We start from the raw sequence: 15,706 nt of genomic DNA on the forward strand, positions 1-15,706 counted from the left end.
GTCTCGACTAGGGCCAGGGCCTTTTCAGTACTGGCCCCGACTTGGTGGAACGCTCTCTCACAGGAGACCAGGGCCCTGCGGGATTTGCCATCTTTCTGCAGGGCCTGCAAGACAGAGCTGTTCCGCCTGGCCTTTGGGTTGGATTCAGTCTGACCCCTGTGTTTTCCTCCCTCATGGTTTTGATTTATGGACTACTTAAAATGAGGCTGCATTTTAAATTTTAATCTTGTAGTTTAATCTGTATTTTAATTAATTCTTTTCTTTTCTTTTATGTCTTATTGTAATTTTATTGGTGTTTGCCGCCCTGAGCCTGGTTTTGACTGGGGAGGGCAGGGTATAAATAAATTTGTTATTATTATTATTATTATTATTATTATTATTAGTGGTCGGTTTGTAAGGAGGTGAAGGTCTTCTGGGAAATATGTAATGAATTTTTTAAAATGTTGAAATATATGTTTACAAAATAAACCAGAAGTCTTCCTGCTAGGTATAGAAGGTAGAGAAATACACAGGATAAAACTTTGTTTCTATATATGCAATAACTGCAGCGAGAATGTTACTAGCCCAAAGATGGAAACAAGAAGATTTACCAACGAAAGAAGAGTGGCAGATTAAATTATTGGACTATGTCAAATTCGCAAACTGACTGGAAAAATCCAGAACCCAGCAGGATCAGGCTTTTCTGAAAGACCGGAACAAATTTTTGTTATACTTGAAAGACAATTGTAAACGATGAACATTGCTAGTAGGGTTACAAGAAGTTTTGTAAGGTTAAAACTATCACTTATTATTCATTATAGTTAATTTAGTATTTACACAAGATTATGATTTAATAGTAACAAGAAATATAGGAAAATGCAGTATCCAGAGAATAGGTTTGAAAGCCATCAAACAGGGAGGGGGGGGGAAGTCATAGGCTCGGGGAGCCAAATTATTATATTAAAAAAGTCTTCTATTAGTTAAAGATAATTGCACTTCTCTGTTACATTCATTACCTTTTTTGAAAAAAACAAACTTTTTTTTAAAAAAGAGGGACGCAAGGGTACATTTGCTGTTTTCTTTTCTGTAAAATACACAGTTGTGAAAATTCACTGCATGTGTAACTACCCTTAGATAATTTTTATGTTTTCCAAGGCAGAATATGATTGTTCATCAAGTTGATTCTCCTTGACATTGGTTGGCATGCTTCTATATAACCAGAGTAGTTCATTGAACAGCTTTCATTCCTGGGTGAATTTCCAGGATAAATGAATTAATAAGTTATGTGTCTGGGTATGGTGCACATGCATGTTTACGTTTTGAATTGTGCATTGTGGGCATGACCTCTGGTCTTCTTGTTTGATCTATGCTGTACTCCATTTGCTTGTTTAGCTGCCTATCGATTATCAGGCCACAGTCCTGGTTGAAATGCTTTCTGCCGTTATAATGAGAAAACATGGGGATACGTTCTATGGCTTATAGTTAGAAAAGATCCAGATAGTCATAATTACAGAAATTACAGCAAGAACCAAAAGAGAGAGAGAATGGGAGAACTCACTATCAACAGGAAACTACGGAGTAAACAGAAAGGTCTGCAAAAGCACCTTTTTGTCAGTGCTTGCCTGATCTCCATAGGGAGCTCATTCCGCAAAATATAAATCTGCATATACAAATGATATGCAAATCTAGATCCTGTTTTTGCCTCCTTTTTGATTACATGCTTCCTATTTTCTGTGTAAGCGATCTCCCTACCTGATAGAGCTGGGCAGCCAGTGGAAACCTAGGGTTTGCTAGGGACTCTATTACACTATTGTAGCAAATACTACAAGGTTTCTCCAGGCTGAGCATGTCCCTTTAAGGGTTGTTGTCTGAAAACTTCCTGGCACCTCAAAAATTTCCAAGGTGGTGCTGAGGTTCTCAGAAATTATGGTAACCTTACTCTTTGCTTTCAGCCTACTCAGATTAAAGAGCTTTCCATCTGTTTGATATATGATTTCTACTCGACAAAGTGTAGGATCTGACTGCAAGCTATAAATACGCCTCAGCAGCATAGCTGCCAAGTTTTCGCTTTTCTCGCGAGGAAGCCTATTCAGCATAAGGGAAAATCCCTGTAAAAAAGGGATAACTTGGCAGCTATGCTCAGCAGGCTTGGTCTTTCTTTCGAGCAAAGAGCTTGGTTGCTGCTGTTCCCTGTCCCATTGTGCTGTGCCTTTCCCCCAGAACCTTCTTTCCCTAGTTGGCAGGAGCTAGGTCTGACAACCTTATTAAGCAGCTGCGGTCCTCAACATTGTTGCAGCCTGCCACCTTTGAGCTAGTGCCACATTTTATGCAGAGAAATGTGTTGTTGCTACCAGAAAGCTTCCAAGTCTGGACAATAGAGCAGATCCACTGCAAAAGCAGTTTGCCGAAATAGATCTCAACAATCTCTATAATTCTCATGGAGCTTTGCAAGGGAAGCAATGAAATCTGCTTCAGAAGAATGAGCTCTGGAATGAGGAACGAGGTCATCCGAACTTGGGCATCCCACATCAAAGCTCACATGTTTCTGCAGCATTATTTTGGGTATCCGTTAGCTAATCTGTTGTATGCAGCTCAGAATTTTGTTTAAAAAAGGTATTAAATAGTTTATAAGCACTTTAAGTAAGCAAATAAAAAAAGTACAAAATACCTCTTAATTCTGCATTTTGTATGAGGGCTTGTTTGCTTTCCCTTTTTTTAGGAGGAGGAAACTAATTATGTTTGCTGTCAATTGCTTCCCAATTAGTATGGAAGAGAACCTCCTGAAGCAATGGCTTGAGCTACAAGCTGTGTCAGTAGGGATGATTTTCTTCATTATGTGATGCTGGCAATTGAAATTGAAACTGAAGAATGTTGGGGGCCAGTAAGCCAATTCTGGTATGGCTGTATTTTCACGTGGCTCTCTTATCTGCCAGCTGTATTACTAAGTGCCAAGCTGCACATGAACCAGTCATGCAATTAGCAATTGTGTGAATGGCTTTTGGCAAGTGTGTGTGTGTGTGTGTGTGTGTGTGTGTGTGTGTGTGTGAGAGAGAGAGAGAGAGAGAGAGAGAGAGAGAGAGAGAGAGAGAGAGAGAGAGAGAGAAGTCCATTCTGGAACAGACCCTCGCATCAGGGATAGAGGAGATTTAGCTCCTTGGGCCCCAGTGATCCCAGTTCAGACCAAGTCTTCTGCACCTGGTGCTGCATTGGAAACCAAGCACCTACTGGAGTGAATGGGAGTCTCCCCCCCCCTAATGCAAATTGCAGATGTGGGAGACCAAAACTAGGTTGAGACCACAGAAATGGAGGAGGGCCAAATTCCCCCCCCCCCATCCTGCCATGCCAGTGTTGCAATTCTGAACTGCGCCCATGAACCTGCACTTTTAAAACGACAGACTTCTGTGAGTGGGAATGGATCTCCTGGTTATCAAGGTCAATGAGGACAGGTTCCTCATCGATGGCATCTGGTTGGGCGACCCAGCATCAACATCCACCTTGCCACTGGTGGTAGACCCAAGAGCCCAACTGTCTTCACCAAGGTCCCCAGCTGGTGCGGCATCTGGCTGAGCTGGCTTAGCAACGAGAATTACGTGTATTTTAGTGAACTGAATACAATGGAAGTTTTTGAGTCGGGGGGCGTGGAGAGCATATGTATGAACTTAACAGTGCTTTTTTAGTTGCTATTTTGTTAATGTTGTTTCATAGATTATAAATGCTGTTTTGATTTGATAATCATATATTATGGCTTTTGCTGTAATGGTAATGTTTAGCTTACCTTTTAGTTGCTGCTTTGTTAGGAGTGTTTTATAGGTTGCAGTTGTTTTACTGATGATTTGATGTGCTATTACGCTATTGTCATTTATTGTTTGTCAGCTGCTTTGGAATTGGTTTGAATGGAGAGCGGCTTAGAAATACAACCAATTGATCAATCTGATTTACACAGTTGCAAAGTTGTTGTATGAATGGCGCCTCATCTCGTTTGGTCCTAAGGCACAATGGATAAGCAGATGAAAATGCACCACTCGGAAAGCTTCAGAAGAGCTTCACTGCAGTAACTGATATCATTTAATGATGATAAAAGAATGTAACAATGGATGGTGCCAAGCAATTTCCTTCCAACCTTGCTCACTTCTGGTATTCCAGCCACGTTGAAAGAAGACGGCTTAAAGAAGGCTGTTTGCTCCCCTTTTTCATGTAATGTTCATTTTCATGTAAAAGAACAGACCCGCTTTATATTTGAATGGGCTGTACAAGTGATTGTGTCAGGATGCCCTCTGCACAGTCTGGCCTGTGCAAGTGATCAACTAGATGCGTTGAAGGGGAAGGCATAAAGCAGTAGCCAGAATGCAGAGCAGCAAAGGAAGGCTGCCAGAAGGGCCAGAAGCTGGTGCATAGTTCAAGCGAGGTAGATCATTCCAAAAGGCAGCTTTCCAGAGGAAAGGAAGGCACAGGACTCTCTTGGGCAGCTACTGCATCTAGCAGGATGCTCAGGTGGAAGAACGAACTCTGAAGCAACAGTAGCATAATATAATATATTGTCCTCCAGTTCATATTGTCTGGCTCAGCTGCTGGCCCTCTCTGACCATAATGTGGGTAATGCTGTAAAGCAGCAAAGACCTGGTTTCTTAGAGGGTCAGCCTGGAACACCTTGGGGGAAAGGTGGGATATGGATCTACCATATACCTCCAAATAAATAAACTAAACACAAATTAATATAAAAAATTAAATACACACCCTTTTAGAGCTGTTCTGGTGGCACAGAGAGCAGGACATGCAAGGTATCTACCAGATCCCCTGGTTTGAGACCTTTGGTACCTAACAGGACGGCTACCCCATCATGTCTAGTCATTTCAGGTTTGTTTGTTTTTTAAGTAATCATATATTTAATTCTCTTCCATTAAAACTATCGAGACATAGAGCTGTTCATCATTCACTGCAACAGCCTTAAGATAAATAAAGTCCATGTATGAACATTCTCTTTTCTTGTTATTGCCTTTTGCCTTACACCCTACTTTCAGTGAAAATGTAACCATCTCTCTACTTGTCTAGCTGACTTATTAAAGTGTGTTCAACGTTGGGACCAAAATAAGTCTTCCTTCTCCTCTAAGAGTTTTAAAAAATCTGAGAGAAAGAAACCATAAATGCCTTTCAGGCATTTTTTATATTTTTCATATTTCATATTTTTTAAAGTCTTCTCTCTCCACCCTTTAAAAACATCATTACCTCAATGTTCATACCAGCAGCCCCAGCGAGAAGATGCTTCTCATTACCAGCTCCCTAGATTCCAATAATATGTGCAGTAAAACAGCATGAAATTAAATTTCTTGCTAATTTTGCCAAACTGCTAGTGCAGAATAGGGGTAATCTGTAATACAAATATGCAAATGCGGTATTGGTCTTCAACACAAGCAGCACGCTTGGGCTTCCTGTCTGTTTTCCTCTCTGCCCCCCATTTCATTTAAGTGGGTTGGTTGCCTTGTTAGTAATGCAATTTGCTAACTCCCGGATGAACTGCCAGACACTGGCAACATATTCAAATGCTGGCAAACACATCTATGCAGGTTCTAGATTCAGGTAGGTAGCCGTGTTGGTCTGATGCAGTGGAAACATGTAAAAAAACTGTCCAGTAGCACCTTAGAGACCAACTAAGTTTGTTCTTGGTATAAGCTTTCGCGTGCATTCACACTTCTTCAGATAGATATCTATAAAGGGGTATCTATAGTCCAATGCTGTGATGTGCCGCAAGCCCTATACAGTGATGTTGGTTGGGTTTATGGGTCCTTTATGAGGTTAGTGACAACTACCGTAGAGGCTGGTCCTCAGTGAAATTGGTGGTAGGGCAAAAGGCAAGGAGGAAAACTGCAGATGGAGTCAGAGCCAATGATTGGCAGAGCCAACTAATTCTGGATTTGTCCTCAACCTCCTCCATGCTGAGCTTTACAAGGGCAGCATTGAGCCGGAGGAGGAAGCTGATAGGCACAGCGGCCCTGGGAATGGTTGTAAGGAAGGAGGCAGTAGGCGAGGGCAGAATGAGTTGGTGGGGCAGTGGTCCATTCTTCCAAATGGACCAGCCCACATTGGGTTTCTATTCCCAGTAACAGGTGGGAAATGACACTTCTATAAAAGATCACAGTCTAATCCAGGGCTTTCCAAGTTTCATGGAAGCCTATCATCTATCAAGTGGTGCTTTCATGTCAATTTGCCATACGCTTTATCAAAACAAGCCAAAACTGATTTATGGGGATCACATTAGTCTATGGTCAAACTGTACAGGGGGACATAAAATAAAAAGTGTTTGTGCTCTTTCTCTTTCTCTCTCTTTCTATCTCTCATACAATTTTTCTAACTGGATAGGTTGGGAAAGAAAATCCAATTGAATACAAAGCAAGCTGTCTTGTTCATGGTATTGCACAAAGACACAAAATTGTCCATGACATAGATGGAATAGTATGGTGTTTTTATGTCTTTTTTCAGTTGATCCCTGATGTTTTGTCTGCTAAGGTGGTGTAGTTATGATATTATGATATGTTTAATATTGTTTTAGGTTATTATCTTTTAATTTTTTGTATATTTTAATCTGCTGTACGACACCCTGGGTCTTTGTTCTTTTCTGTTCTTTTTTTGAAAGCAGTGTTTAAGAAGTTTATCAGACTAACCTAATGAAGTAATCAATACAAGGACAGAAAAGCAGGCTCCCCCAGTCACTTTCCCAATGGCCACTGTATCTGAAACTTTTCTATTTATAATTAAAGACAGGCACTGATGCTCAACAATCAGACTAGACAGCAGCATCTCCACTTTTTAACACACTGATTAAGCACACATGGGGCCATTCTGAACAAGAAAACTACAAAGAGGTGTGTTTTGTTGTGGTTTATAGCTTTGATGATGCTTGCTTAAGGGGTCATTTTCTGTTCCTGTTTTGTTTTATATGTCTTGGATTCTACAACATGTAGGATTGCCTCTAAAATGTGATCCAGTGTAGTGCAGAGGTTGCAGTGGCATATATACTGAGGAGATCCTGGGTTATTATGGACTCAGCTAGGTAAAGGTAAAGGGACCCCTGATCATTAGGTCCAGTCGTGACCGACTCTGGGGTTGTGCGCTCATCTCACATTTTGGCCAAGGGAGCCGGCATATAGCTTCCAGGTCATGTGGCCAGCATGACAAAGCCGCTTCTGGCAAACCAGAGCAGCACATGGAAACGCCGTTTACCTTCCCGCTATAGCGGTACCTATTTATCTTCTTGCATTTTGATGTGCTTTTGAACTGCTAGGTTGGCAGGAGCTGGGACCAAGCAACGGGAGCTCACCCCGTCACAGGGATTCGAACCGCTGACCTTCTGATCAGCAAGCCCTAGGCTCAGTGGTTTAGCCCACAGCACCACCTGGGTCCCATGGACTCAGCTAAACAGCTGCAAATAAAGTTTTAAATGTGTTGTAAAGTGCAATATGCAAATGTGACACTAGATGGCGAAAGTGAGCTATGCCAAATTCAATGTATTTTTCAAAAACGTTTTTTAAAAAAGCATTTTCACAATGTTTTTATATGTGTATGTAGATTCCACTTATCTCTCTAATCAACCTACCTTGAAGGTTTCTTGTGTGGCTGGAATAGGGAGGTTGGTTCTATGTGTTCTGCCTTCTTGAGGTCTGTGGAGGGCAGGCAGGATGAAAATATAGGGAATAAGAAGTATAAGCACTCTTTATTTACAATATACACTATGATGGTACCTTTTTGAATCATAATAGAAACATTCATTTCATTTTTTAAAGGGAGAAAATAAACATTAGGCACTCTAAACACATAGGGTAGTACTGAACTATGTTTTACTCAGTGGAGACCTATTGACATTTATGGACCTAATTTCATTGGGTCTACTCTGGGTAAATTTTAGTTAAATACCACCCAAAGAAGCAATACATTTAGCAAGGAAGGCAATAGTTCCTTATATGATATTTGCAACTTCACTCTAATCTGACCACAACATCTTTTGCTGAAAACATTAAATCATTGCTTTCTAACCTATGCTTATGCAATATACTGGATGCTGTCTGTTCTGTTCTGAATGCTGTCTTTCTGTTCTGTCGTGTCTGTTCTGTTCTGAATGCTGTCGTCCCATTTTGTGTTAACAGTCAACATTTGTCTAGCACTTTCAAGTATTGAAAGTGCTTCACATACATTATCTAATTGTTGTGTGGCTGGGGCAACCCAGTCAGATGGGCACTGTACAAATATAATAATAATAATAATAATATCTTACAAAATTAAGTCAGTATTATTACTCTCATATTACTAAGGCCAAAAGAGAGAGAAGTTTACCTAAGGCTACTAAATGAGTCAATCATAGTGGTGAACTTTGAAGCAGAGACTTGCTGATTCATCGCTCAGAGTCTTAGCAGTTATGTTACACCAGCTCCTAATATATTTAAATATCTTTGAATTATATACATTATTATTTGCCTAAAATTTCAGATTTTTCTCTATTGTGACTAAACACTTTGTATGCCAGCAAGGCAGCATCAATAAAGTAACGCGAAACTGGCTTCCAGTGCGTTGTGTGCTTAGTTTTTGCAATTTGTACAGTGGACGTCTCTCATGATGTTAAGACACTTGGGCAGAATGTAATATTTAGGGAAGTTCCATTCTTTGATCCCGACCAGGATTCCAGAACATTCTGTGCTAAGCATAGACTACTCCAGCCAGGACTTGCAACTAGGCAGATGGGTGAAAGGGAATTCTGGCAGGAAGAACATCCGTCTGCATATCGCTGGAAGCAAGGAAGGAGCTCTAAAATAAACCTGCTACCTAATAAGCATTGTATGCGCTCCAAGTTCTCATTCATAAAGAGTCCCAGGCCTCTGAACACAAAAGGGGAGTAGCATTAAACCAGAAAACCAAGAATGAGGTTTGTTTTTCTAATGACGGATCTTGAAGATAGCCGATAAGGAATTGGCAGATAAGCATTTTATCAGTTAATGCTAAAAGCAAGCAGGAATGCAGTGTGGTTTTTAATGAAACTTGTATTTATGTGGATGTTGCAAGCTGAGTCAAAAAGTGTGAAACTGTTCAAGTAAGTAAGTGGCACTCATTAACCTTAGGGTTTTGCTGAAACAGCTATAAACCTTGTTGCAATCCTATTTACAGCTGACTTCTGAGTACTGTAATGAAATATAAGGGAGCCTTGGCAAAAGGGGAGGCGCATTTGAACCTGACAGCTAGGGAGCTTATTGGACCCAAAGCACAGATGTACAGGGTAGCTTCAGTCAAGGGCTGCTCAATATGTTTTTGCACCTGAGGTCCCAGAATGTTGGCAAATCCTTGATTTAGCCTGACTCTCCTTTGTTAGCTAGATTCGTGTTTTGTACAGCCAGCCATGTAGGTGTGACCTGCATTTCTATTTCTAGACAGCAACATTTTTGTAAAAGCAACAACCCTACTACTGGTCATTAAATGACCTTATTCAATTATCCAAGTATCCAAAAGAGCCTAGAGAGATTTTCAGTCAGCACAATACAACACAAAACCAGTCCACAAAAATTGTAGCACATTCCACACCCCCTCTGTTTCGAACTACGTATTATTGCCGTTCAATTGTAATAATATGAATTTTCTAAGTTACAAGCTGTTTTATTTTAGCTCTAATGAAATAAGATTAGCAACGCAACTAGGAGATTGTAAAACACATGTTGAAACGGAATTATATCTCCTGTGCAATCAATATGCACTGCCGCTCTAAGATGTGGCCTTTTGGCCCCCCTCCCCCAGAAGCCACCAGTAACATTTGTACAAAGAATGCAGACCCATTATTTCTTGTGTGTGCCATTCAGTTGTCAAACAAACTTTACCCTAAAGGAAGATGATAAAAGCACCCCCACCTCGCTTAATCTGTCTTCAGTCTGGTCTGTCTTTCTATAATAAGCAACCAATTTCATGCTTAGTTTCCGAAGCATGCAAACAGCTGGTTTCTGTCATGACCGTTTTCAATTGTTGCGACACTGTGTGTGTGTTTTTAAAGATCATGAACTCCCTTTCCCTGTGGTGAGAGGCATAATTTAAATTCAGAATGTTTGCCATTTATTTTCAATAACATAAACTATACCACAACTTTTGCATAGAAATGGTGTTGCCTTTATAGTCCCTCAGCTTGGATTAGCAATTTGACCTTGACTATCATCAGAATGTGACAAGAATATAAAGCAGGAGATTTCTCTGGAGCAAACACTTTGAAGAACCTGCCTAGAATAGCATATTTTCTAGTGATGCACTTCATTAGGGGGTTGGGGGTGGGAAATATATCCTGGCAAACAAGGCCAGGATGTTTTCTTTCCTCCTGCTTTTGCTTTTAGATTTGAGACGACAAAAGTGTGCTTGAATGTGATATAATAATATAATAATAAGAAAAAGAATAATAATTTATTATTTATACCCCGCCCATCTGGCTGGGTTTCCCCAGCCACTCTGGGCGGCTTCCAACAGAAAAATAAAACACAGTAAACTATCAAACATTTAAAGGTAAAGGGACCCCTGACCATTAGGTCCAGTCGTGACCGACTCTGGGGTTGCGCGCTCATCTCGCATTATTGGCCGAGGGAGCCGGCGTATAGCTTCCAGGTCATGTGGCCAGCATGACAAAGCCGCTTCTGGTGAACCAGAGCAGCACATGGAAACGCCGTTTACCTTCCCGCTGTAGCGGTTCCTATTTATCTACTTGCATTTTGACGTGCTTTCGAACTGCTAGGTTGGCAGGAGCTGGGACCAAGCAACGGGAGCTCACCCCGTCACAGGGATTCGAACCGCCGACCTTCTGATCAGCAAGCCCTAGGCTCAGTGGTTTAACCACAGCGCCACCTGGGTCCATTTAAAGCCTCCCTAAACATTTAAAGCCACCCTAAACAGGGCTGCCTTCAGATGTCTTCAGATGTCTTCTAAAAATCTGGTAGCTGTTTTTCTCGTTGACATCTGATGGGAGGGCGTTCCACAGGGTGGGTGTCACTACCGAGAAGGCCCTCTGCCTGGTTCCCTGCAACTTGGCTTCTCGCAACGAGGGGACCGCCAGAAGGCCCTCGGTGCTGAACCTCAGTGTCCACGCAGAACAATGGGGGTGGAGATGCTCCTTCAGGTATACTGGACCGAGGCCTTTTAGGGCTTTAAAGGTCAGCAGCAACACTTTGAATTGTGCTCGGAAACGTACTGGGAGCCAATGTAGATCTTTCAAGACCGGTGTTGTGTGGTCTTGGCAGCCGCTACCAGTCACCAGTCTAGCTGCCGCATTCTGGATTAGTTGTAGTTTCCAGGTGGCCTTCAAAGGTAGTCCCACATAGAGCGCATTGCAGTAGTCCAAGCAAGAGATAACTAGAGCATGCACCACTCTGGCGAGACAGTCCGCAGGCAAGTAGGGTCTTAGCCTGCGTACCAGATGGAGCTGATAGACAGCTGCCCTGGACACAGAATTGACCGGCACCTCCATGGACAGCTGTGAGTCAGGGGGACAGTTACCCCATTGAGGACCAGGGAGTCCTCCACACCTGCCCGCCTCCTGTCCCCCACAAACAGTACTTCTGTCTTGTCAAGATTCAACCTCAATCTGTTAGCCGCCATCCATCCTCCAACCGCCTCCAGGCACTCACACAGGACGTTCACCGCCTTCACAGGTTCTGATTTGAAAGAGAGGTAGAGCTGGGTATCATCCGCATACTGATGAACACCCAGCCCAAACCCCCTGATGATCTCTCCCAGCGGCTGCATGTAGATGTTAAAAAGCATGGGGGAGAGGACAGAACCCTGAGGCACCCCACAAGTGACAGCCCAGGGGTCTGAACACTCACCCCCCCCACCACTTTCTGAACACAGCCCAGGAGGAAGGAGCGGAACCACTGTATAACAGTGCCCCCAGCTCCCAACCCCTCTAGAAGTCCAGAAGGATGTTATGGTTGATGGTGTCAAAAGCCGCTGAGAGATCCAGCAGGACTCGGAAACAGCTCTCACCTTTGTCCCTAGCCCGCCGGAGATCATCAACCAGTGCGACCAAGGCAGTTTCAGTCCCATGATGAGGCCTGAATCCCGACTGGAAGGGATCCAAATGGTATGCTTCTTCCAGGCGTGCCTGGAGATGTTCAGCAACCACTCGCTCAATCACCTTGCCCAAGAATGGAAGATTTGAGACTGGGCGATAGTTGGCCATATTGGCCGCATCTAAAGATGGTTTTTTAAGAAGCGGTTTAATGACCGCCTCTTTCCGTGGGTCTGGGAAGGCTCCCTCACGGAGAGAAGCATTCAGCAACCCGCGAAGCCCATCGCCCAGCCCTTCCCAGCTAGCTTTTATAAGCCAGGATGGGCAAGGATCAAGGAGACAGGTGGTTGGTTTCACTCGTCCAAGCAGCCTGTCCACATCCTCAGAGGTAACAGATTGGAATTGATCCCACGCAGCTTGACTAGACAGACCTCTAGCACTCTCCCACCCCGGCCCTGCTCCCACGGTGGAGTCTACCTCTTCCCGAATCTGAGCGACTTTATCTGCAAAAAACTTTGCAAAATCGTTGCAGGAGATCATGTGGCCCGTACTGGGCCCCGATTGAGCTGGTGGTTCCACTAAACTGCGAACCACCTGAAAAAGTCTCCTCCTGCTGTTTTCTGCAGATGCAATAGAGGCGGTTAAGAAAGTCTTCTTTGCTGTCGCTACCGCCACTTGGTAGGCTCGACATTGAGCTCTAACTCGTTTCCGGTCAGCTTCAGAATGAGTTATCTGCCACCGGCACTCTAGCCGTCTCAGCGATTGTAACATTGCCCTCAGATCCGTGGAAAACCACAGGGCTGTGTGGGCTCCATGCAATCGGAGAGGGTGCTTCGGAGCCAAACAGTCAATAGCCCTGCTTAACTCCACATTCCAGCAGGCCACCAGGGAATCGGCTGCAAGGCCATCAATATGGGGTAAACCATCCCCTACCACTCTCTGGAAACCATTTGGATCCATTAAGTGGCGGGGGCGGACCATCTGAATCGGTCCCACCTCCCTGCAGAGGGGAAGGGTTGCAGAGAAGTCCAGTTGCACCATCTGACCATGGCACTTCTTTAGTTTCACTTTTACTTAGTGTCAGATCACCAACATCCATGTGGAATTGGAGTACCTTTCAGACTTTTTCTTCTGTTTACAACAAACAAATCTGGTTTTATTGACTAAGCAGTTTGCTTGTAGCCCTGCTCACTTTTTACTTAACATAATTCAGAGCTGGATTTGGATGTTAGTTCCAGCTGCCGGCTATTAATGGGCTGTAATAACAATATGATTGAGCCCTCATCATTGCTAGAATCTGCAATGGCATTTGCGTGAGGCAGATCAATTTCTTCCTTTAATAACTCTCTAACTGTATGTTGCATATGACCAAGGCTTTTTCACTTGTAATTTTTATTGGTGTGTAGAATGCTATGATCTTCTCCACCCCTTGAAGCTTGTTCCTGATGTGCTAGAGAAATCAAAAGCCTGTAAATGCCATTTCCAGCTGAGTTTTAAAGAAAGCATATATCAAACCCAACACTAGTCAATGGATGACTCAGGCAACGCATGTTGAGCAATTTGGAGCAACTGGTTCTCTCCGTGCCAGTTGCTGCAGAAGAGCTGTGCTTTAAGATTAACAATGTGAAACGACATCCAGCATCTAACCTTAAATGGCAGGCATAACATGTGGGTGAATTATTCAGCAATGCACAAATAATCTGCCATTCTTGATTGCTGTGTACCTTTTAAAATAATTGAGATGTTTGTCTTTAGTGTGCCTTTGGCCCAGACTCACTGGACTGCTCATAGGCTAAACTGAGCCAACCAGAGTGCATTCACTTTGCTTTTGAAGGGGCAATAGTTGGCTATCTGGTTTTTGTGCAGCTTTCATAGTCTACAGATGTCCATGAATTCATCCCAGGTTTTTTATTTTTAAAAGAAGGATTCATCATATTCACATACCTGTGAAAATGTCCAGGTAATCCTGGCAATTCCACAGTGCATCAGGTTTTGTGTGAACATGCTGGGCCATGCTTTTACCTGATATTGACCCCATCTGCATGATAGAGGAGCAGGTTGCTCCCCTCTCCCACAGTGTATATTTAAAGAAATGCAGGATGTATAATTTCCATTGGAGACTGGTTCATTAGGACAGTGCCCCACCAAACTCATCCTGTCCTCAGCCAGACCCCCACTTGCCTGCCTTCTTACTTGAATCCAGTCCAGGTGATGCCCTGCCTGCCAGCTTCCTTCTCCGTAGTCTCAGTGCTGCCCTTGTAAAACTCAGTCAGAAGGAGGATGGGGACAAAACTAGAATTAGTTGGCTCTGCCTGCCATTGGCTCTGGCTCCAACAGCTGTTGGGATCCCTGTCTTTTGCCTGCCATGGACTGGTTGGATGCAGAGGAATGGTGGGAGGAACCAGCTGAGGAACCACCAAGGGAAGAAGGCTCAGAGTGGTGGTGGGACAATGATGAGTGGTCAGAGGGAGCAGACTGGGAAGAGGAGGTGTTGGAAGCTGAAGGGGTAACAGGGCTTAGTGAGGTGGGAGAGTCTGTGGCAGAGAGAAGTCCAGAATCAGAGGGAGAAGCCGAAGCAGGACAGGAGAGAGGCCAAGAGACACAGATGAATCAGGCTTGTGAAGAGGCAGGGTTGACTACCCCTCCTGCTGCAACGACCTCCTTTCCCCCTCATCTCCCAGAACCAGAAGAGGCATGAAGTGGGAGGAGCAAAGATAGACATGCAGGCACAGTCTCCAATTGCTTGGGGGGGGGGAACCTGCAAGGGAGGAGACTTAGCTGGCTGTGTGGAGACGGGGACCTTTAGTCTTGGCAACTGCTTTAAGGGGGCAAGACCTGAGTTGTTGTGCTCATGAGGCCTGAGACTCCTGTGCAGATCCTGTTTTGTTAATAAAGAGTCAACGCCAGTTTGCTTGTGTGATTTAGTGCTGGCTTGCTCCTGTCACTGCCCCACCAGTTCTAATGGGCATCAGCCGCTGTTGACAATTTCTTCCTTTCTGTACCGTTGTTCAATCCAAATTCCCCACCCACCAAGTGGTGAACAGCATATAAATACAAAATATACCATAGAGTGCAATAATATGCCACAAGCATATAAAGTGACGTGATACAAGGGAGCAAGATATGGTAGCTCTGTGTATCTATGAGACAATTGGTTATCCACAAAATTATGGAATATTGTGAAGTCTTTCCACATACTGCATTAGATCAAAAATAAGCCCACAACTGTAGTTGGGAGTGAACTTCCAAGGAGAGAGGGGAATGTGAAATTGTCCAAAAAAAACCCCTAGGCTAAAGAATGCTGTCTAGATTTTTTAGTGACGTATCTACACTTATCAACGTTGAAAGCACCAACCACATTTATTTGGCATGTGTCTGTTGGCTGTGTGTGGAGATCCTTGCATTCACAAGGGCCTATGGATTGTTGCTCCACCATTGCTTTTGTGTTCTAAGTTAGCACAGCATCATTTGGGGTTGTGTGAAATAACAACAGAATATTTCTCTTCCGTCTGCAGGACTTTGAATGGGCAGGAGACGGAACATCTGCAAATAAAGCCCATTCAGGATCAGCAAGTGCAGCATCATGAGCAAGAACCCAAATACTCTATATGTCAGGAGTAAAAGTGTAAGTAAGTGGTTCTGTAATAATCTCTTCTTTATGAATTAATTCAGCTGATTGTGGTTTGAAAGAACTTGTGAAAACTCTGTCATCAA

General features: G+C 43.4%; 1 protein-coding gene across 5 annotated transcripts in view; it reads left to right on the forward strand.

The window, feature by feature from the left end:
• Positions 1-15,706, forward strand: part of PDE4D (phosphodiesterase 4D) — a 636,676-nt gene that overhangs the window by 60,046 nt on the left and 560,924 nt on the right. For 4 of the 5 annotated variants that reach the window (XM_035100841.2, XM_035100843.2, XM_035100833.2 and 1 more), the window contains exon 2: positions 15,508-15,617. In XM_035100841.2, coding sequence (XP_034956732.1) covers positions 15,576-15,617 — 42 coding nt within the window. In that variant the 5' untranslated portion in view covers positions 15,508-15,575. Of the gene's footprint in view, positions 1-15,507; positions 15,622-15,706 lie in introns of those variants that run through there. The other variant, XM_035100836.2, reaches the window with a different exon arrangement.

This window comes from Zootoca vivipara, chromosome 11 (genome assembly GCF_963506605.1).
Source record: "Zootoca vivipara chromosome 11, rZooViv1.1, whole genome shotgun sequence".
NCBI classification, from domain to species: Eukaryota; Metazoa; Chordata; class Lepidosauria; order Squamata; family Lacertidae; genus Zootoca; species Zootoca vivipara.